The sequence below is a fragment of the Lactuca virosa genome, chromosome 7 (assembly GCF_052849685.1).
Source record: "Lactuca virosa cultivar CGN04683 chromosome 7, Lactuca_virosa_CGN04683_v6, whole genome shotgun sequence".
Taxonomy (NCBI): domain Eukaryota; kingdom Viridiplantae; phylum Streptophyta; class Magnoliopsida; order Asterales; family Asteraceae; genus Lactuca; species Lactuca virosa.
In genome coordinates this window covers 19,732,331-19,757,216 of record NC_136432.1, presented here as the reverse complement: position 1 = coordinate 19,757,216, position 24,886 = coordinate 19,732,331, and the positions used below count along the sequence as shown (strand labels likewise).

Below are 24,886 nucleotides of genomic sequence, written 5' to 3'. Positions count from 1 at the left end.
AAAGTGAGAAGGAGAAGGATTTAGGCGTTGTGTAGTAAATTGGGTGTGTCTTTCCATTGTCTTCAAGAAACTAAAATGAAGGAGGTTGACTTATTTCTTTTAGAAGTGTTTGGGGTATTTTTTTCGTTTGATTTTGCTACTAGTTCGGCTAGAGGTTGTTCATGTGAGATTCTTTCTATGTGGGATTCGACGGTCTTTATTAAAAAAATTAATAAATAACATGCACTGGAAATGTGGTCATCGTTCAAAGGGAATGGGTGTTTTCAAAATTCCAATGTTATATGGTTAATGTGTATGCTCCTCAGGAGGAATCTAAAAAGATGGATCTTTGGAATTTTCTTCTGAATTTTATGAATAGAAACAAATGGAAATTTCTATTCTTCGTTGATTTTAATGTAGTTAGAAGTCCGAATGAAATATTTGATTCTATTTTCTCCCAACGGATTGCAAACGATTTTAATTATTTTATTAATGAAGCTGGTGTTGTAGATATTCCTATGGGAGGATTCTCTTTTACTAGAGTTGGTAGCAATGGGGCCAAGTCTAGTAAATTGGATAGATTTCTATTATCTCATGAAGTTCTTGATAAATTCCCGGATCTTCAAGCATGTGCTCTTGACGTGCTTATTTCTTATCACAGGCCTATCTAGCTATCTTTTATTGTTACTGATTATGGTCCACACCCGTTTAAAATTTTAACTCTTGGATGTTGGAAGATGATTTTGATAAGCTTGTTACTTCTTTTTGGGTCGGTTTTAAAAATCAAGATGGAGAGTGTGCTAGTATTAATTTTAAGAACAAATTGAAGGTCTTAAAGTTGTTCTTAAAAATTGGTGGAATGGAGTGAAAAAAAAGCATCTCGAGGAGAAACAATTACTTTAAAAAAATATGTGATATTGAAAAGTTAATTGATGAGGGATGGTTATTAGTAAAGATCAAGAAGAAAGAATAAAGGCGAAATCCTTACTTAATACTATTGAGCAAAATGAGATGTCTAATATATCTCAAAAAGCGAAGATAAAATGGTCGATTGAAGGTGACGAAAATAGTAGTTATTTTCATGGTATTATAAACAAAAGAAGAAGACAAATGGCTGTTAGAGGAATAAAAATGGAAGACTAGTGGATCCCTAATTCTGATTCAGTTAAAAAAAATTTATTTTCTCATTTTCAAGAGATGTTTAAGCAAATTCCTGCCATTGAGGTTGTCTCTCGAAGTCCTCAGTTTGGTCACCTTTCTGAGGAAGATGCTCTCGGTATTGAATCTATGGTTACGATGGAGGAACTTAAAGATGCGGTTTGGTCTTGTGGCAGTGATAAAGCTCCTGGCCCAGACAGATTTACTTTTGCTTTCATTAAAAAATATTGGTAGCTTTTAAAGAATGATATCTTAGCTTTTGTGGTTGACATTCATATGTGTGCCAAAATTCCTTCGGGTTGTAATTCCTCCTTCATTACGCTGATCCCTAAAAATGATAACCCTATGATGCTCAATGATTTTCGGCCAATCAGTCTGATTGGAATTCAATATAAAATCATTGCGAATATCTTGGTTATTCGGTTGGCAAAGGTTACTGATGGGATTATTAGTCATGAACAATCGACTTTTGTGAATAACCGTCATATTTTGGATGCGCCTCTTATTGTGAATGAACTAGTGGAGTGGTATAAAAAGAAAAGAAAAAAGATGATGCTTCTAAAAATTGATTTTGAAAAGGCTTACGATACGGTGAATTGGAATTTTCTGGACACTATGATGTAGTTTTTGAACTTTGGTCCTCGTTGGATATCTTTGATTAGTGCCTGCTTGGTTTCAGATAGAGCTTCCATTCTTATTAATGAGAGTGCTACTAAGGAATTATAGATTTAAAGGGGCTTGAAACAAGGGGATCCCTTATCTCCGTTCCTGTTTATTCTAGTCATGGAAGGCCTTCATGTTGCCTTGGAAGATGCTAAAGGGTGTAATATTATAAATGGGGTTCAGGTTGGTAAAAGAAGCTTCCAAATTTCACATCTTTTTTATGCAGATGATGTGATTCTTCTTGGTGATTAGGTTAGATCGAATCTTGTTAATATTATTCAAATTCTACATTGCTTCTTTCTTGTTTCTGTTTTAAAAACTAACTTGAACAAGCCTAATCTTTTATGGGGTGTGCATGAATTGGGGTGAGGTAGAAGACTTTGCTCTGGTTATTGGGTGTCGTCCAGATAAGCTTCCTTTTAACTATCTTGGTCTTCCTATGGGTCAAAATATGAGAAGGATTATTGCATGGAAATCGATAACAGATAAATTTGAGAAAAAATTATCCAAGTGGAAAGTTACTACTTTATCAATTGGTGGTAAATCGATGTTACTAAAATATTTTCTTGGTTCGTTGGGCACTTATTTTTTTTCTCTATTTTTCTTATGCTTGTTTCAGTTGCTAAGAAGCTAGAGGCCATCAATTCTATATTTTTTTTTGGGGTGGAGATGGAAAGAATCAAAAAATGTCTTGCGTTAATTGGGATGTTGTTCTTGCGGGTAAAAATTATGGTGGCCTCGATATTGGAAGTTTGGTGGCATTAAACTTTGCTCTTCTCTACAAACGGCGATGAAGATTTCTTCATAATCATCAAGTTATTTGGGTTAAAGTTATAAAAGAATTATATGGTATTGATGGTGGTTTCAAAAAAGTGGGTAATCTCGGGTCAGGTCCTTGGGCTCGAATTCTTGCTTCTTGTTGCAAACTTAGGAAGCAAGGTATACAAATGGATTCAATTACTGTTAAAAAAAGTTGGTAATGGGAGAGCGACTAGATTTTGGAAAGATAGATGGAATGGAGATTTATCGTCCATTAGATTCCCGAGGTTATTTGAGCTTGAGATTAATAAAGATTGTTCGGTGGCTGATAGACGTATGAATGGAGAGTGGATTTGGAAGTGGCATCATAATATCCACCGCGGTGAAGAACTCAATCAACTTTCAGTTTTTCTGGAAGCCTTCAAAATGATGTCCTTAATGATAAATGTGATTTTTGGTAGTGGGATATTGGAAAAGATGGTATGTTTATGGTGGGAGATACTAGAAGATGGATTGATGATCAAATTCTTCCTTCCATGGATAGAGAAACTAGATGGAATTTTTACATGCCTAGGAAGGTAAACATCTTGATTTAGCGGGTTATCTGGGATAAAATTCCTACTAGATTTAAGTTGTGGTCTAAGGGTATTGACATCCAATGCATTCTATGCCCTATATGTGATAAGCATGTTGAACAACTTTCACATCTTTTTTTCAAATGTGAAGTTGCTGCTAGAATTTGGGATGAAGTTTTTCTTTGTCTAGAGTTGAATTGTTTGGATCTAAATTCTATCCACGATCTTTTTACTATGATTGATAATCTTCTGTGCAATTCCAAAAGGAAAGTGAACATTGATGCCATCGTGTGTACTACAATTTGGTACATTTGGAAATTCTGAAATAGTGTGATGTTCCAACCACGGAAGATTCGTAAAAGGGATATTGTGGATTCTATAATAGATCTTTCTTTTTGTGGTTCGTTAATAGAAATCGTAAGGGTTGATTAGATTGGATTATGTGGTTAGGAAACCCTTTGAACCTTTTGTAATGTTTTCCTAGCTTCTTGCTAGTTCTTTTTTAATATAATTGTTGGTTGTTTAAAATAAAACTTAAACTACTTCATTAACATCTCAAACTTATAATAATAAAGAAACAGTGATTTACTAACATCTAGATTTAGTGAACAACAAAATGTGAACTACTTACAAATCCTGTTGGAAATTTTGTAGTATAAATATTTATATTTTTACTAACTTTGGACATATATAAATATATACATATGTTGTATATATTATTAACTCTAAGTGGATTTGTGTTCTTCTCTGTGAGAGATTCGAAACGATATATCGGATGTCCAAAATGGAGTATATGTGAATGAAATATCGATGATCAAAGATGGGTAGTTGAGAATAAAATTTAACAAGTGAGGTGGGCGTGGGAATGAATCCCACATTGGTAGAAAGACCATACTCAAGTGAGTTTATAAGCTTGAATGTATGATAGGCTTACAAGCTTGTATTTACGGTTTTAATCCAACTCCTACCCGCGCGCAGAGGGGTGCCAATCTTGCATATCGTAGGCCAGATTCACCGAACTTGTGCATGGGCGCAACCTGCAGACACGAATGCAGCTCTGAAAACTCGGTCTCGCATAACCCTCATTTTGCTAAACTTGACAGTTTTGGTCATTGGTTTGAATTTTTGTAACTGATGCATTTGTTGTGCATTTAATGACATTTATTGACACAATCAATTCCTTAAGGACAAACCGAATTCTTTATGTTACATAAACCAGTACAAAAGCAGTCCTCCACTGCCTCATTCGACACACATGAAACATACTCATCTTCTTCTTCCTTTTCTCTGCAACTATTTCCGACGATTCTTTCAGGAAAGTTGTCATATCCAGCAGTACACACTGTTACGGTTGTTATACCCTGGGAACATATGGCAGATCTGTTTAATGGAATCGAGTCCAAATCGAGCCTCAACCACTACGTTTATTACTAACATTTTTCTTGCAAGTTATTTGATTCAGAAACATGTTATTTGATTTATAAACGGAGTCCATTACTAACAATCTTAAATAGATCTTTCGTTTCTTTTTGTTCTTTATTTTCTGGATCGAGTGTGTGTCGATTTCATCTGGTTTTGTAAAAACAGACTCTCATTTTTCTGTAAACATTTTAGCTGTGATTTCGATTCTTTCAGAATGTATGGAACTCCTGCTGCTACTGGTACCATGTTGTGAACTCAACTACTACCACACCTGTTCCAAACAATATGACCAATCATGCTGAGCGACCTAAAATTTTTTCTGGTCTGAACTTCAAGACATGGTAGCAGAAGATGTTATTCTACTTGACTGCTTTGAACTTGGATCGGTTCCTAACTGAAATTGCTCCCGTAATTGTTGAGTGACAAACTGATGCTCAATTTGTGAGTGCAGTGGATGCTTGGAAGCATTCTGAATATCTGTGTCGCAACTATGTGTTGAATGGGCTAGTTGATGTACTTTATAATGTTTATTGTAAAGTTACAACTGCTAAGGAACTATGGGAGTCTTTGTGTAACATACACGTTAATAACCTTGTTCGATTATCGTGTTTTGTAAATCTTATTAGCTTAAAATGAATAATATTATATGTTTTTGAGCGTTGAGTTCTAACAAGATAGTTTTTACGAGATTTGAAGTAAAACTATGTTTAGAATCACTCGAAATGTATTGGAAGTCTTATAAGATTCCAATCAAAAGTCAATATTGAAATTAACGAAAATATAAAGTTGGAAATAAATAAAAATAATGTAATTGAAATTTGTAGATTATCTCGTTAGAAACATTTAGGCGAAAACCTCATTGAAATTCGAGTTATAACGAAGAAGTTATGACCAATCGAAGATCCGCGACAAAACCGACAAAACACTATTTAGCGTAAAAAGTGAGTTTTTGATAAACTACTTTTTAGCTTTAGTGATCTAAATGAAAGTCGTAGTATTCGTTAAACCGAGAACTTTCATAAAAAGAACGTCAAAATCTGACTTCGTATGAGGAAGTTATGATTTTTCGAAGATTCGACATAACAATATACAACTAAAACTCGAAATAAAGATCGAGTGATTTTTAGCCGACACAACCTAAACGAGATTCAAAGGTCTCGTACAACGGTAAAAAGACAGACGAAAACGGATGTCGGATGAAGAAGTTATGAATTTTTAACGAATTTTCCTGTCCAGGTCTGTTCAAAATAATAATATTAAAAATAAATTCAAAATTAGCCAACGGATTCTAAACAAAAGTTGTAGATTATAATCTCGCCTACGCGTGCATATAAAGAACGTCGAAAAAGGAGCTCGTATGCGAAATTTATGAATTTTTGAAGATTTGGGCACAAAATCCGAAAAGCTTCGCATACTAGGCTCGGACTCGGCCACGTACAAGCCTCACATGCATGACACGTGTCCGACTCGTGGCATGACCGAAGCGAGCTCCAATCGTGAAGCGACGCGCGTCGCACCGGTGGCACGTCCTAAGTTCCGAAGCGTGGCGCCTGCGAGATCCGACGCCTGGCCTCTCGCATGCGGGCCACGTGCCCCTCCCCCTCGCCCTCGCTGCTGCCGCGTGTCCCTCTTCCCTTCGGAACCAAGCCCTCGCACCATATATAAGGGAGGTGCGAACCCTCCCGGTTTTGGTTGGTATTTTTCATACTTTTACACCCTAAATTTTATTTTAAGCTACTTTTAACCCCCCGAAGCCCCGATATCTTACCTAACACTAGAAAAACATCCCGAAGTGCCCGAAGACCCCGAGAAATTTATCTTTTCGGTTTGAAGCACAACCCTCGCAAGGCCCGGTTTTCAATAAAGCTCCCGGTTTTCATCGAAGAAAGTTAATTCTAGAAACGAAGTGTTGCCCAAATTACTATTTTAACCTCCGATTATTTCACGGTGAGTTCAAACTATAGGAACAATTGTATGTTATGTGTTATATGTGCAATGTGCTTTCCCGTGTTATATGAAAATAAGCTATACCTTTGACCACACAGTGAATGACTAAGCATCACTTGGGTATTGGTATGTAACCTTTGACCATGAAGTGAATGAGTAAGCATCACTTTGGCATTGGCAGAATGCTTGATAGGGCTGAAAGCCTGTAAATTCTAGCAAAATGTTAATTCAGAAATCGTTTATTTTCTGTGCCACTTGGGCTGAAGTCTTATTGATGTATATCAAGTTGAAATTGTTGTATCTCATTGATTGTAAATCTTTAAATCAGATCATTTGTTGATATGGAAAGCTTGTCACATGATTCACATATGCCTTTGTTGTTCTTTATTCCTCTTTGCTTCTATCATATTGGTATATATATGGCATAACGTTATATTGTATCTATTTTTGAACTCACTAAGCGTCACCGCTTATCCCTCTCAGTGTTTAATTATTGCAGGTGATAAGCATCCAGTATAGTTATGTATTGTTAGAAGATGTAGAATAGATAATATTATAGCGTTTTTATTTAGTGTATAAATTCCTGAGAAGTTATGTAATATATAAAACTTTGTAAAAACCTCGTTAGTCGGTTTGTATCCAGTCTTTTCTAATAAGACCATTTATGTAAAATATGTTTATGAATATGCATGAAGCATCTTTGGAGTAATATTGTAAAGTTTAGAAAGAGGTTCTTTCAATCATGGTATCAGAGCAGTAGTTTAAGTGAACTAAATACCACAGATTGGTATTTAGACTTAAACCGTCGAAAGTTCAATATATGAACGAATTTCATTAGGAGTATATGGATACAAACCATAGGAAATAATTAAGTAGAGTATTGGATAATGATAAATCTTAATATTTTAAAGTACTAAGCTACTTCAAAATTTTTAGAGCATTAGTTTAAGCGAACTAGGAATTGTAAGGATTTTTAGGCTTAAACTTGAATTGCTAAGCAAAATGAGATGTTTGTGGAGGAAATGGTGGTGCGTCTTTGCATTGAAGAAGACAATCAAATGACTTTGAAGAAAGGTGGTGATGTTGAATCTTTTAAGGTTCATGTGGTAGAAGCTGGTTAAACTTCTAAGAAGAAAGGCAATGGAGCTCACAAAGGGAAATGAAAGGGTAAAAACCTAACCCCCAAGGTAGGAACTTTCAAGAAGAAATTCAAGTGCTAAAACTTTGGCCAACTAGGTCATAAGGCTTCAAATTGCCCACAAACCAAACGAGAGAACCGTCAAGCAAACATGGTGTCACACCCCCAAACCAGAACGACGGAAACGTTCGGGGGCGGAGGACGTCATATAAGTTTCACAACACATGCAATATAGTAATCAAAGTACAAACAACCATTGCATTAATAAGTATAAGTTTTACATAAGTGTTTAAACATTACATATTCAAACCTCAAAGTAGATACAATAGAAGACAATAGTCGCAGTACGGTACAAGGTAGTCTTCTCAAAAGCTTCGGGAGGTACCTGTCTACTGGATTCCTGAGAATACAAGTTATTTTGAAAGAGTAGACCAGCATTTAAGCTGGTGAGTTCATAAGTATTTTAGTTCTATAAAGTATACTCTAAAGTTCTTGGAAAAGTTCGTTGGTTCCTCCAGAAAATCCTATATTTCCTGATGTGATAAAATGATAACCTCAATAGTTCCCTCTGCAATTACTTAGTTTATACCAGTTATATATAACCTAATATCGAATGGACAGTTAAATGGGTGAATCTGCCCTAAGCCCACAACCAAACAAGGAACAGGAAGTAAGGCGGAAGTCATACATTTCACTGTCAATCGAATATTACTTATATATAACTCTGATGTATAAACTAAGGAATTATAGAATTAGCCACTAAATGTCCTTTATGTTATACTAGTTTAAAGAGAGTGAATGACTAAGTTCCATCTGATAAGTAGTTTTAAATCCCCATAAAACCGTTCTGATATGTAGTTTTAAATCCCCATAAAACCGTTTCTGAATAGTAGTTTTAAATCCCCATAAAACCGTTTCTGAATAGTAGTTTTAAATCCCCATAAAACCGTTCAGTTTTATTTATGGAAGGAGATTAATACAGTAGTATTTCTTAAAAATAAACTACCGATGAATAACTACCCTAATATTAACCTGGTTAATTAGGGTTTAAAATGTGATAAAGTTGTAACCATGCTGGACTAGAATGAACACGACGACCTACTGGTGTCGAAACTGAATATGTGACATTTGTCGCCCCATGGCTGGTCTGCCGGACTGTAGCTAGCAGTCGGGATGTGGGATTGTCGGTCCCGTATAGATCTATACACACAATGCCCGCTCTCCCTCCAGGAGATTCTGGTTACAACGATATAACATAGCAAGTATTGTTATGTCCTGAAGACGTACCATCACATTTTAGTTTGAGTAAAGATTGAATTATAACCTTTTCTTGACAAAGTAATTTAAATCTCGTATACTTATCTAGAAAATAGATTTCCCGCTGTTTTCATAAATTATACTTATTATAATTTATACGTTCTATCTGATTAGCATGATCTATCATGAAAGTACCCATTTGCTCAGCATGATACAAAGGTAATGATACCGACTGAAGTAACATTTTATATTTCCATATGTATAATATATATAATTAAGAAGGAAACGGCCTTCGGACAAATAACACCACCTTAAGTCCACCTTAAGCCTCGCATGTGAGGGGACGTGGCCGATTCTCAGCCTTGCGATTTTTCCCGGTTTTCAATATTTTTCGATTTTTGTGCCCAAAACTTGCGAAATTCATAACTTTCGCATACGAGCTCCGTTTTCGACGTTCTATGTATGCACGCGTAGGTAAAATTATACTCTACGACTTTCGTTTAGTCTTCGTCAGCTAGTTTTGATTTTATTTTTAATATTATTATTTTTAACAGACCGGGACAGGAAAATCCGTTAAAAATTCATAACTTCTTCATCCGACGTCCGTTTTTATCTGTCTTTTTACCGTTGTGCTACTATTGACGAGACCTTCAATTTTCGTTTAGGTTGTGTTGGCTAAAAATCACTCGATCTTTATTTCGAGTTTTTAGTTGTATACTGTTATACTGAAACTTAGAAAAATCATAACTTCTTCATACGAAGTCAGATTTTGACGTTCTTTTTATGAAAGTTCTCGGTTTAACATAATCTACAACTTTTATTTAGATTTTTATGGCTAAAAAGCCTTTTATTGAAAATTCACTTTTTACACTGAATAGTGTTTTGCCGGTTTTGTCGCGGATCTTCGATTGGTCATAACTTCTTCGTTATAACTCGAATTTCAGTGTTCGTTATATTTTTGGAAACCTTGTTACAATCTCTACCACTTTGTTCATCCCAATTAAGATTATTGAACAATTTATTTTTGACACTAAATTTGACTGGTGTTACATTATCCCCCCGTTAGAGGGAATTTCATCCCGAAATTAAGTCTAAAGTGATACTCATGGACGAGGGAAAAGATGTGGATATTTTCGTTTCATCTAATCTTCTCGTTCCCTGTGACAACTCGAAATTTCTATCTTGTACAACCATTCACTTCAATCGAAGTCAGACTTGTTTCTGCTAAATTTTAGCACTGTTTAGAGTCTGTTTGAGTGTTCTAAAGCCTAGTACCTTCAAGAGGTAATTATAGGAAGTATACTCTAGAGTTCAATGTGCAACATTCAAGTCTCAAAACTCCAAGAGTTTGGAGTTTACGACCATAAAATGGAGTTTACGGCCGTAAACTCTATGGTACATATATGACACTTAGTCATTTTTAGTCACTTTTACCACTTTCAAGCCTAGAACTCATTCTCTCTCAAGTATCATCCGATTTTTCACTAAGATCTTCAAGATTGTAAGTGTTTCTTTCCTTGATTAGTTGATATCCTTCAATATCTAGTGATTGTACATGATTTCATCCATGAAATCTCGTCATTTTGATAGGTCTTCAAGTGTTCTTCATTTCACCAAGAACACCAAGAACACATGCTAGTGTTCTTGGACCTTAAACACCCTTACAAGACTACGCCTAGTACCTAAGGCTTAGTCTTGTAAGGGTGTTTAAGGTCCAAGAACACTAGTGTGTGTTCTTGGTGTTCTTGGTGAAATGAAGAACACTTGAAGACCTATCAAAATGAAGAGATTTCATGGATGAAATCATGTACAATCACTAGATATTGAAGGATATCAACTAATCAAGGAAAGAAACACTTACAATCTTGAAGATCTTAGTGAAAAATCGGATGATACTTGAGATAGAATGAGTTCTAGGCTTGAAAGTGGTAAAAGTGACTAAAAATGACTAAGTGTCATATATGTACCATAGAGTTTACGGCCGTAAACTCCATTTTATGGCCGTAAACTCCAAACTCTTGGAGTTTTGAGACTTGAATGTTGCACATTGAACTCTATAGTATACTTCCTATAATTACCTCTTGAAGGTACTAGGCTTTAGAACACTCAAACAGACTCTAAACAGTGCTAAAAGTTAGCAGAAACAAGTCTGACTTCGATTGAAGTGAATGGTTGTACAAGATAGAAATCTCGAGTTGTCACATCATACCCCCGTTAGAGGGAATTTTGTCCCGAAATTAGAGTTTAAGCAAATAAGTAGTTACAAATAACTAAGTAAAAAGATGAGGATATTTCAGTTTCATTTGATCCTCGCGCTCCCAAGTGAATTCAGGTCCTCACTTGGCGTTCCAGCGAACCTTCACTATCGGGATACGGCTTTGCTTCGTTTGTTTGACTTCTCGGTCCATGATCTCTACAGGTTCTTCCACGAAGTTGAGGCTCTCGTTGATCTCGATCTCGTCGAGTGGGATTACAAGAGTCTTGTCGGACATACACTTTTTCAAGTTCGAGATGTGGAAAGTAGAATGTACTTTACTAAGCTCGCGGGGTAAGTTGAGTTTGTAAGCTACAGGGCCGATTCTAGCGAGAATCTCGAAAGGCCCTACGTATCTTGGATTTAGCTTTCCACGCTTTCCGAAGCGTATCAAGCCTTTCCAGGGTGAGACCTTCAATAGAACACGGTCGCCCGCCTGGAATTCCAATGGTTTCCTTCGTTTATCTGCGTAGCTTTTCTGTCGGTCTCTAGAGGCTTTCAATCGTTCACGAATCTGAACGATCTTCTCTGTCGTTTCCCGAATGATCTCCGGACCGGTGAGAGTGCTGTCAGGAACTCGTCCTTTAGCTAACTGGGTGTCACCCACCTCAGCCTAGCACGGAGGGGATCTGCACTTTCGGCCATAGAGGGCTTCAAATGGAGCAACCTTTATGCTCGTGTGATAACTATTATTGTAGGAAAACTCGACAAGGGGTAAATGAGTATCCCATGCCTTCCCAAAGTCAATCACACAGGCTCGCAACATATCTTCCAAGGTTTGGATAGTCCTCTCACTTTGTCCGTCGGTCTGTGGATGGTAGGCTGTACTCATGTCCAGCCTAGATCCTAGGGAACTCTGTAGCGACTGCCAGAACCTCGAAGTGAATCTACTATCTCTATCAGATATAATCGATATGGGAACACCATGCAGTCGTACGATCTCCCTTATGTAGGTTCTTGTTAGCTTCTCCATCTTGTCCATCTCTTTGATAGGCAGGAAGTGTGCGGACTCTGTTAGTCTGTCTACGATCACTCAAATGGTATCGAGACCACCCGTTGTCTTGGGAAATTTGGTTATGAAGTCCATCGTGATCCGCTCCCACTTCCATTCCGGTATCTCCGGCTGTTGTAGTAAACCTGAGGGTTTCTGGTATTCGATCTTAACCTTGGCGCAAGTAAGGCATTTACTTACGAAGGTAGCAATCTCTGCTTTCATGTTAGGCCACCAATATAACTTTTTAAGATCCAGATACATCTTATCTGAACCTGGGTGGACAGAATATCGAGTGTTGTGAGCTTCAGACATGATCAAGTCTCTGAAACCACCGTGTTTTGGTGTCCAGATCCGATCCATGAGATATAAGGCTCCGCCACCCTTGACTTCCAAATTCTTATTCATCCCTCTCAGGGATTCACCCACCACATTTTCAGGTTTCAAGGATTCGAGCTGAGCTTCCTTGATTTGTGTGGACAAGTGTGAATGCATAGTCATAGTCAAAGATTTGACTCTACGACCAGAGTATTCTTTCCGACCTAGGGCGTCAGCTACTACGTTGGCCTTGCCGGGATGATAGTGAATTTCACATTCGTAATCACTGAGTAGCTCGACCCACCGTCGTTGTCACATGTTGAGCTCCTTCTGGTCGAATATATGTTGTAGGTTTTTGTGGTCTGTAAAGATAGTGCTTTTTGTACAATACAGGTAGTGTCTCCAGATCTTTAGAGCAAACACAACTGCTCCCAACTCAAGATCGTGAGTGGTGTAGTTAACCTCGTGTGTCTTCAGCTGTCTCTAGGCATGGGGGATGACCTTACCTCGCTGCATCAAAACACAGCCGAGCCCTTGATTTGACGCATCACAATAGACCACGAAGTCTTCTATCGCTTCGGGGAGGGATAGTATCGGTGCGGTGCATAAGGCTCGCTTTAGCGTTTGGAACGCTTTCTCTTGCTTCTCTTCCCAGTCAAAGGCCACGCCCTTCTGGGTCAAAGTCGTAAGAGGTTTCGCAATCCGTGAGAAGTTCTGAATGAACCTGCCATAGTAGCCAGCGAGGCCTAGAAATTGGTGAATTTCTATAGGCGTCTTTGGTGCTAACCAGTTCTCAATGGCTTTGATTTTGGAAGGGTCCACGTGTATTCCTTCTTTGCTAACCACGTGTCCTAAGAATTCTACTCTTCGGATCCAAAATTCGCATTTCGAGAACTTCGCATAGAGTGTGACAACCTAAAAACTTCTACCTCGCACACTTAGTCAATTCAATAAAAGTTAAATGTGTTTTGTTGACTTCTTACACCGTTTAAGGGTTCGTTTAAGTGATTCTAAGCCTGAGTATGACCAGGGTTGAGATTAGGAATGAGTCAGCAAGTCGTATACTGTCAAAATAGGGCCATACACACCCTTAGAGGGAGTGTACGTCCGTACACATGGGTGTGCGGCCGCACACACACCTCCTGGCAGCACACTCACTTGTGGACAGCACACCCACCCTATATAAAGGGTAGACCCCTTTTTCCTTTCATTCCTTTAACACCTTGGCAGTACACAACACCATTTCTCTTAAGCTTCTTCAACCACAAACCCTCCAAGGATTCAAAAACATGAGTAATCCATCCCTTAGCTTGTTGTACTAGAAGAACCACTTCATCTAAGTCTTGATTCATCAAAGTTTCATCATGTTCTTCATCATATGAAGGAGTACGGCCGCACACCTTCATAAGGGTGGCCGTACACTCCTAAAAGACCCTCCAAAGTGAGAGTTGGACTTCCATATTCGAGTTGGACATGAAGCTAGCCTTGCTACTCCCTATATTTGGCTTTTTGGACATCATCTTATGGGGTGTACGACCGCACACACCTGTGTACGGCCGCACACACCCTTGTGTGATCACACACTCCCGTATGCGGCAGCACACTCAAGTGTGCGACCACACACTCAAGTGTGCGACCACACACCCTAGTGTGCGACCACACACCCTAGTGTGCGACCACACACTCATTCTAGGGCCACAAACACACTTCTAGGACCCCTAACTTGCACTACAATCGAGTTTAGACCTAGGACACTTCATGGATTGCAAGTATGGGCCTTGAAACACCCCAAGAACACCTTCCAATGAGAGTGTACGGCCGCACACCCCTTGGGCCGCACACCCATGGCCGCACACACCTTAAAGGTGGCCATACACTCCCCTCATGCAATCCTTCAAGGTTCTAACACTTAGTGCAAGTAGTCCCAAGTTCCTAGAGTGGTTCTCCATCACATTTAGTGGTGAAACACCTTCACTTGACTCTTTTATGTGCCCTTACATGTTATCTAGGATCAAGTCGTATTCAAGGCTTCACTTGAACACCCAACATTTCGTGTCGATCCTTCATTCAAATCACCCGAGGTGAGTTCATACCCCTACATTTTCCATGTTTTTAACGTTTTCAGGGGGAATACAAGCAAAAGCATAAGGAAACTTGTGCTCAAAATATGTTATTTTGTTTAAGATAATTATATTTTCAGTATGCTTTTAACAAGGAAAACAGTTTTACCAAACGATTAAAAAAAATCAACTCATAGAAACAATTTTCAAAACTAGAACAGTGAACTTGTGAATCATGTATTATTATGTATTATTTTATAAAAAGGATTCATGCAAATCATAAACAGGATTTTCAGTATTATTACTTGTAAATTTGTTAGGCTATGTTTGAGACACGTCCTTGGTAACACTCACCACAAGAAACAGAGTGTAGGACTAGTACTTGTAACCAGAATCTTTTGTAGGGAGAGCGTAACTGTTGTGTATAGATCTATACGGGACTGACAATCCCGCACCTCACTGCTAGCTACAGTAGGACCGGCAGGTCTGCGGGTGACAAAGTCATTAAGGATATCGGCCGTTTCAGGCCATATCCAGTCAGTTATGGTCATGAAGTGTCCGTCCGATGAGACACCTACGATTTCCCCTCGACAACCTCGAGTTAGACGAGAGTCTACACTTTGTGAGAGAATCATCCGAGCTCACGGATCGAGAAGTCAAGCGAACGAAATAACGTCACATCCTAATAGTGAAGGTCCGCTGGAATGTCGAACAGGAACTTGGATTCACGTGGGAGCACGAGAGTCCCATGAACCTTAAGTACCTCCATTTTTCCAAGACCATGAGTTATATTCTTATTCTTGAATTTCGGGACGAAATTCCCTCTAACGGAGGGATGATGTGACAACCCAGAAAGTTCTACCTCGCACACTTAGTCAATTCAATCAAAGTTAAACATGTTTTGTTGACTTCTTACACCGTTTGAGGGTTCGTTTAAGTGATTCTAAGCCTGAGTATGACCAGGGTTGAGATTAGGAATGAGTCAGCAAGTCGTATACTGTCAAAATAGGGCCATACACACCCTTAGAGGGAGTGTACGTCCGTACACATGGGTGTGCGGCCGCACACACACCTCCTGGCAGCACACTCACTTGTGGACAGCACACCCACCCTATATAAAGGGTAGACCCCTTTTTCCTTTCATTCCTTTAACACCTTGGCAGCACACAACACCATTTCTCTTAAGCTTCTTCAACCACAAACCCTCCAAGGCTTCAAAAACACAACCTAGATAACAGGAATTTACTTTTGTAATAATGAATCAAGTGAACTAACCTCAAAGTAATGACCGATAGATTACTGGAGGGTATTAATAATAATATCTTCAGGACTTAGTTCATCACGGTTTTCTTTTATTTAGTTTTTAAGACTAATATACCTCTCTGGGTGTAACCAAGGTTTTTTAAAAGAAAACTGCTTTTATATACACGAGTATGGTAGATACTTGCAAACCTCAGTTTAAAACGGATAATCAACCAACCACCTTTAGGGAAAATATAGGATTTTCCCGGGATAAACCGGCTATTCAAAACGGATTGTTTTACAACCAACGGATATTCATATTCATTCCACGACTCATTGGATTGTACATATCCTGTACGAACCTGGAAGTCATGGAAGGAATGGGTTTTCAAACACGCTTTTCATAAGAAAATATAGGATTTTCTGGAGGAACGCTTTCCAAAAGGATCAAAGAACATTTTTCCACCAAAACTAAATGCTTATGAACTCACCAGCTTTATGCTGATATTCTTCAAAACTGCTTCTATTCTGAGGGAATTAGGAGACAGGTACTTCCAAGCGTCCGGAGAAGTCGGAGCGTTAGAGTCACGTCTTTACCATTTTACTTTGATATGGATAGAAATATGTATTAAACAATGTAAACCTTTTCATATATGTATTCAATGTCTGGTTGTGTTTACTATGCTTGCTACGATACAATTGTTGTGATACTACGCATGACGTCCTCCACCCCGGAACGATTCCGCCATCACGGTTTCGGGGTGTGACAGATTGGTATCAGAGCCCTTGTTTATAGCGAACTAAGTATACCGAACCTTACATGGTATACAACTATAAATACTAAGGGGCCTAAGTACTCTAAACTAAAAGTATACTTTCAAAAATACAAGTATTTTTATAAAAGTATATAAGTGTACCCGAGTATCAGAATCCGTGTCGTAAGTAGACGAAACAAAAGTATTTGGATGTTGGACACTGCGGTTAAACCTGGGCAGTTATGTAATCATGACTAGGATCAATATAGCCTGATCAACTATATTCATTCGAGACATGACCAACATGTGCTCGGGAGTGACTATGGTGTTACAGTAACTCTAAAACTTACCTAGATACTAGAGGAGTTCTAGAGCCAAACATAAGGATTAAAATACTATAGGAGTATTTTAGGATGCTATAATGACTAAGCCGAAAACTTACCCAAGGATCCATCCTTCAAGAATCAAGCATGTAGCCATGATACATTGGAAGTATTATTAGATTCGATGCCTATTAACTATTCCTTTACCATCACCGCGCGTAGATAGCATGGCTGGATTCCATCTCCCTGGCGACCCGTACTTTCCCAACCAAGGAGATGACGGATGGATCGAGCCAGAGCCAGAAGGAAACCATGAAATTCCTTTGGACGATGACTTTGCCGAACCATTCCCTGAAGAGACTGACTCGGAACCTGAAGTCGAGAACCTACCTCAAGTGACCCCAATACCAAATCCTAACATTCAAGTTGGATTCCAAGGTCCAACGCTCATGTGGGTCAGGAGTTTGAATAGGTGGAGCCATGATCAAGACCAACCCCTCCCATATGACGGAAAGCACAACTTCTACAATCTGAACGAGGGAGGCCCCGCAGACAGGGCCCTTCCAATCCTGACACGCCGAGTGGCTCGCAATGTGGAGCTAGGTATGGAAACCCTTCAGCGAGCAGTGGAGCTCAAAGCTGATTCGGACACCAGCACAGACCGCATCCGTCGCTTCGAGATTGCTCTTGCGAGGGCCGCAAGGAACAATGAAGCTCTGCTGTGAGAGTTAACTACAACCCGGGCCGAGGTCATAGAGCTCCGAGCCCATCAGTCAGAGTACGAGAGACGCCTGCATGACGTGGAGCGTCAGCTGACCGAATTAAGGTTTCACCTGAGGAGTGCCCGTCGCCAATAGAGGAATACCCTCCTCATTCTTCCTTTTTGGTCTAAGGAATAACTTTCATATCTATGTTCTGAGTAGCTCTTTTTCGTAAACATCTCTGTCTTTCATATCGTCAAAATTTTCTCTTTGTTATTAGGACTTAGACCTATTGTTAGGTCATGAGTTCCAAAATATGTAATCTCAGTTTCAGTTATGACGACAACAATCGTATTTCAGTTAAAGCATGTATCATAGGATGTGCTCATACCTTAGACGATCATTCCTTTACCCCATCGATTTCATATCAGTCTCCATGAAAAGCTTCAATGTCCTAATCGGCATAGGACGAATGAGTCTCCCATCGTGCCGATGTCCTTTGCTTCGAGAAAGCGATTCGTCTCAATCTTCCTTCTGACGGAGTCCTCGCTGGTTTCAGTGATAAGTCTGTTCGAACCTTAGTATCATTTCATGCGTCAAAGCCTAGGAGCATCTACGGAAGGAATGCTATGCATTCCTGGCTCATGTTGTCAATGAGACGCAAGAAGTTAAAGACCTCGAGAGCATCTTCGAAGTCTGCAACTTTCCCGATGTCTTCCTCAAAGACATTCCAGGGATTTCTTCCGAGTGCCAAGTTGAATCCCGTATCGACTTGATTCTCGGAACTACCCTTATAGCCAAATCTCCATATCGTCAAGAGCCGACGAAAATGTGAGAGTTACTCAGCTAGCCCGATGAGCTGAGCAATCAGGAGTTCGTAAACTTATTGTATGTGAACTTTGTGTGCTCAAATCTTTTCTATCCTTGCTAAGACCACATCATAGGGATGTGGGTCGAATCACTGAGAGTCAGATAGCAAAACGGGAAATCCCAATGCATAGATAAACATTTAGGGTACATCCAGAGGCAACCATTGTTGCTCACAAGCTTCTTTTCTTAACATATAGCAGGATCATGCCATCAAAGAAACGTAACCAACCCACAGTTAAGATGCCAATCCTTCAGATGGACTCAGCTACGTTCCAAGCTACTGTTACAGCAGCCGTAGCAGCCGCCCTAGCTGTTCTTAACGCCAACAACACAAATGCGGGTGGAAGTGTAAATGGCAATCCAAACCTTGGTGTTAACCAATCTCAACAACAAGTGCCTACTAGAAAGGACACACCTGATCTTCGACCTAAACGAAAGTTCGAAGGAAGTTGTTCAACCCAAAGACCTACTGAAAGGCAACGAATTGGGACAGTCAATACCCCAGTCAGCCCCGTTGTTCCAACCCCAACCGTATCTTACTTCGGAAACCTCCCGCACTGCACCAAATGCAACTACCATCATTATGGTGTCTGTTGAGTGCTGCATTGCACCAGATGCAACAGGAAGGGGCACACCTCCAGCAGATGTAGGACCCTAGTCGAGTTTGTCACTCTGAATGCCAATGTTGGGGCTAGCCCAACCTGTTACCTCTGTGGGAGTGTAGGACATTTCAAAAGAAATTGTCCAAGGGCTAAGAATGGCAAGGAAGCTCGCTTCGCGAAGACCCCGACTCAACACATTTCTCCCATTACCGATCCTAACACAGTTCAAGTGTGTTGTGCATGTGGCGAAATGGCATATTTCAAAAGGGACTGCCCAACAGAGAAGAACGATGAGGAGGCCGGAGGAGTCTGACCTCAGAAGACGGGAAGCATCAAAGAACCCTACAATGTTCTGGGTACGTTTTAAAAAAAAAAAAAAAAAAAAAAAAAAAAAAAAAACCTCAATAATTATTCATAATCGTGATTTCTTTCCCGTCCAAATTAAATCACAACTTACTTTTAAAAGTTGATGCCCTAATGGGTAAATTATGGTAGCCTAGTGTATACATCGGAGTCACTTGTGTTTATACATGGCTTGTGTACACCAAACGATCATAGAGAGATCTAGTAAGAACCATTCCATCAAGAGTTCATAGTTTCAAAACATTCGGACCCTCATATTAGTAGTACCCACCAAGTTCAAATCAAACACAGGAAACACCCGAGACATTCATCTAGGACACCAATGTGCTAGCAAAACGATCCTCCCGGATTAACTTAATGCACGATCCTACGACGTTATTCTGTTTAGTCCGACTGAGTCTATATCATACTAAACCTTTTTGTCTTAAATCGTTCGATCGCGAAACTCCCGTCGCTCGTGACGACAAACCAGATGCGAACTTCGAAAGATTCATCTCTCTTCGAAACCCGAAAGTGCTCATACGAAGAGTATCATCCTCAAAGAGAAGGACAGAGTAAGGGAACCATTCGTGAAATTGAAGATGCGTCGTGGGACACACATCTACCCTTAATTGGACTTTATTGCAACAACGGCGACCTTTCTGATAGCAAGGCTGCGCCGTTCGAAGCCCTCTACAGCCATAAGTACAGACCCCATCTATGCTGGGCTGAGGTGGGCGACACGCAACTAGATAGGAGTCAAGTCCCCCGAAAGCGCTCTCACGAGTCCTGAAATCATCTGAGAGACGGCAGAAAAGATCGTACGAAAGGAGCTACGCCGATGAGAGACAAAAACCCTCGAAGTCCAGATTGGTGGACGTGTCCTCTTGAAGGTCTCACCCGGGAAAGGCCGGATACACTGCAAAAAGCGTAGAAAGCTAAATCCAAAATACGTTGGACCACCCGAGATCCTTGCTAGGGTCGGTCCAGTAAACTTACGAACTCCAGTTACCTCGAGAACTTAGCAAATTCCATTCTGCCTCCCACGTATCGAATTTAAAGAAGTGTCCGTCCGATGAGACACCTACGATTTCCCCTCGACAACCTCGAGTTAGACGAGAGTCTACACTTTGTGAGAGAATCATCCGAGCTCACGGATCGAGAAGTCAAGCGAACGAAATAACGTCACATCCTAATAGTGAAGGTCCGCTGGAATGTCGAACAGGAACTTGGATTCACGTGGGAGCACGAGAGTCCCATGAACCTTAAGTACCTCCATTTTTCCAAGACCATGAGTTATATTCTTATTCTTGAATTTCGGGACGAAATTCCCTCTAACGGAGGGATGATGTGACAACCCAGAAAGTTCTACCTCGCACACTTAGTCAATTCAATCAAAGTTAAACATGTTTTGTTGACTTCTTACACCGTTTGAGGGTTCGTTTAAGTGATTCTAAGCCTGAGTATGACCAGGGTTGAGATTAGGAATGAGTCAGCAAGTCGTATACTGTCAAAATAGGGCCATACACACCCTTAGAGGGAGTGTACGTCCGTACACATGGGTGTGCGGCCGCACACACACCTCCTGGCAGCACACTCACTTGTGGACAGCACACCCACCCTATATAAAGGGTAGACCCCTTTTTCCTTTCATTCCTTTAACACCTTGGCAGCACACAACACCATTTCTCTTAAGCTTCTTCAACCACAAACCCTCCAAGGCTTCAAAAACATGAGTAATCCATCCCTTAGCTTGTTGTACTAGAAGAACCACTTCATCTAAGTCTTGATTCATCAAAGTTTCATCATGTTCTTCATCATATGAAGGAGTACGGCCGCACACCTTCATAAGGGTGGCCGTACACTCCTAAAAGACCCTCCAAAGTGAGAGTTGGACTTCCATATTCGAGTTGGACATGAAGCTAGCCTTGCTACTCCCTATATTTGGCTTTTTGGACATCATCTTATGGGGTGTACGACCGCACACACCTGTGTACGGCCGTACACACCCTTGTGCAACCACACACTCCCGTGTGCGGCAGCACACTCAAGTGTGCGACCACACACTCAAGTGTGCGACCACACACCCTAGTGTGCGACCACACACTCATTCTAGGGCCACAAACACACTTCTAGGACCCCTAACTTGCACTACAATCGAGTTTAGACCTAGGACACTTCATGGATTGCAAGTATGGGCCTTGAAACACCCCAAGATCACCTTCTAACGAGAGTGTACGATCGCACACCCCTTGGGCCGCACACCCATGGCCGCACACACCTTAAAGGTGGCCATACACTCCCCTCATGCAATCCTTCAAGGTTCTAACACTTAGTGCAAGTAGTCCCAAGTTCCTAGAGTGGTTCTCCATCACATTTAGTGGTGAAATACCTTCATTTGACTCCTTTATGTGCCCTTACATGTTATCTAGGATCAAGTCGTATTCAAGGCTTCACTTGAACACCCAACATTTCGTGTCGATCCTTCATTCAAATCACCCGAGGTGAGTTCATACCCCTACATTTTCCATGTTTTTAACGTTTTCAGGGGGAATACAAGCAAAAGCATAAGGAAACTTGTGCTCAAAATATGTTATTTTGTTTAAGATAATTATTTTTTCAGTATGCTTTTAACAAGGAAAACAGTTTTACCAAACGATTAAAAAAAATCAACTCATAGAAACAATTTTCAAAACTAGAACAGTGAACTTGTGAATCATGTATTATTATGTATTATTTTATAAAAAGGATTCATGCAAATCATAAACAGGATTTTCAGTATTATTACTTGTAAATTTGTTAGGCTATGTTTGAGACACGTCCTTGGTAACACTCACCACAAGAAACAGAGTGTAGGACTAGTACTTGTGACCAGAATCTTTTGTAGGGAGAGCGTGACTGTTGTGTATAGATCTATACGGGACTGACAATCCCGCACCTCACTACTAGCTACAGTTGGACAGGCAGGTCTGCGGGTGACAAAGTCATTAAGGATATCGGCCGTTTCAGGCCATATCCAGTCAGTTATGGTCATGAAACTCACAACCTAGATAACAGGAATTTACTTTTGTAATAATGAATCAAGTGAACTAACCTCAAAGTAATGACCGATAGATTACTGGAGGGTATTAATAATAATATCTTCAGGACTTAGTTCATCACGGTTTTCTTTTATTTAGTTTTTAAGACTAATATACCTCTCTGGGTGTAACCAAGGTTTTTTAAAAGAAAACTGCTTTTATATACACAAGTATGGTAGATACTTGCAAACCTCAGTTTAAAACGGATAATCAACCAACCACCTTTAGGGAAAATATAGGATTTTCCCGGGATAAACCGGCTATTCAAAACGGATTGTTTTACAACCAACGGATATTCATATTCATTCCACGACTCATTGGATTGTACATATCCTGTACGAACCTGGAAGTCATGGAAGGAATGGCTTTTCAAACACGCTTTTCATAAGAAAATATAGGATTTTCTGGAGGAACGCTTTCCAAAAGGATCAAAGAACATTTTTCCACCAAAACTAAATGCTTATCAACTCACCAGCTTTATGCTGATATTCTTCAAAACTGCTTCTATTCTCAGGGAATTAGTAGACAGGTACTTCCAAGCGTCCGGAGAAGTCGGAGCGTTAGAGTCACGTCTTTACCATTTTACTTTGATATGGATAGAACTATGTATTAAACAATGTAAACCTTTTCATATATGTATTCAATGTCTGGTTGTGTTTACTATGCTTGCTATGATACAATTGTTGTGATACTACGCATGACGTCCTCCACCCCGGAACGATTCCGCCATCACGGTTTCGGGGTGTGACATAGAGCTTCTCTGATCGTAGTGTTTCCAAGACCTGACGAAGATGTTGACTATGCTCCTCCTTACTACGATAGTAGATAAGTATGTCATCGATGAAGACGATGACGAACTGATCCAAGTAGGGACGGCACACCCTATTCATTAAATCCATGAATACTACGGGCGCATTGGTCAATCCGAACGACATCACTACAAAGTCGTAGTGTCCATAACGAGTTCGGAAGGCTGTCTTCGGAACATCCTCGCCTAACACCCGTAACTGGTGATACCCGGATCTTAGATCGATTTTCGAAAAGAAGTTCGCCCCTTGAAGTTGGTCAAACAAATCGTGTATACGAGGCAGTGGGTAACAATTCTTAACGGTAAGCTTGTTGAGCTCCCTGTAGTCGATGCACATACGAAACGATCCGTCTTTCTTCTTGACGAACAAGACCGGAGCTCCCCAGGGTGAGAAGCTTGGTCTTATAAAGCCCTTGCTGAGCAGTTCGTTAAGTTGACCGGACAGTTCTTGCATCTCTGCAGGTGCTAGACGATAGGGCGATTTGGCTATTGGGGTAGCCCCTGGAACTAAGTCGATTCTGAACTCGACTTGACGTTGTGAAGGTAATCCTGGGAGTTCTTCTGGAAAGATGTCGGGAAAATCGCGTACTACTGGAATGTTCTTAATGTCCTTCATCTCTTCGCTCACATCGACAACATGAGCAAGGAATGCGCGACATTCCTTTCGCAAGTATTTGTGGGCTTGAATACTCGAGATGATACGAAGGTTCGTGCCGGGTTTTTCGCCATAGACTACTAGAGTTTCGCCAGACGGCAGATTAAGGTGAACAGCCTTTTCATCACACATGATGTCGGCACGATGCAGACTCAACCAATCCATGCCGATAATGACGTCGAAACTCTTAATTGAGACCGACATGAGGTCGATGGAAAATGAATGGCTATCTAGAGTTAGAGTACAACCTATGTATATGCAGCTAGTACTCTTTGTCTTTCCATTAGCCATTTCTACTATGAACGGTTCCTTAAGTGCTCGTGATTTTGCTTAAGTAAGTGAGCAAATTTTTGGTTCACGAAACTCCTCTCCGCTCCACTATCAAACATAATGCATGCATAAGAGTTATCGAAGAGAAACGTACCAGTGACCACTGTGGGGTCGGCAACTGCTTCGTCGTGGCCTATAGCCAGAACTCTTCCTACTCCTCCGGCGTTCCCTGCCTTCGGGCAGTTCCTTTTGTAGTGGCCCACTTCACCACAACTGTAGCAAGCTTGGCCCACTCCAGCACCGGGGACTTGGTTGATTGGCCTCGCCGGAGCTTTGCAGAAACGGGCAGTGTGCCCCTTCCTGTTGCAGTTTGAACACAGCATTTCCCGGCAGGCTCCAGTGTGGTGGAAGTTGCATTTGTTGCACTTGGGCAAACTTCCAGCGTACTGCTTTACCGGAGCAGCAGCGGCAGGTGCTATCGCAGCATGAACTGCCACGACCTGCTGCTTTTTGGCAGCCTTCTTCTTCTTCTTGTCATCCCAGAATTTCCGTTTATTATCAGCGGCTTTGGAGGGTTCTGAGATGGCTAGGGTTGTTGTTGTTGACGACAGGGTAAGGACCCCATGATCAATGAGCCGTTGTGCCAATCGCTTGGCATTATCGAATGTAGTGGGGTTTGAAGCTAAAACATTCCCCTGAAATGGAGGCACCAGCCCC

General features: G+C 40.4%; 1 protein-coding gene across 1 annotated transcript; it reads left to right on the top strand.

Moving 5' to 3' along the window:
* The first annotated feature begins 918 nt into the window (after positions 1–918).
* On the top strand, positions 919–1,761 carry LOC145126450 (uncharacterized). Its single transcript, XM_079061817.1, has 3 exons — positions 919–1,063; positions 1,175–1,296; positions 1,372–1,761. Exons 1-3 carry the CDS (start codon positions 919–921, stop codon positions 1,759–1,761), a joined length of 657 nt encoding a protein of 218 aa, XP_078917943.1.
* The last annotated feature ends 23,125 nt before the right edge of the window (positions 1,762–24,886 follow it).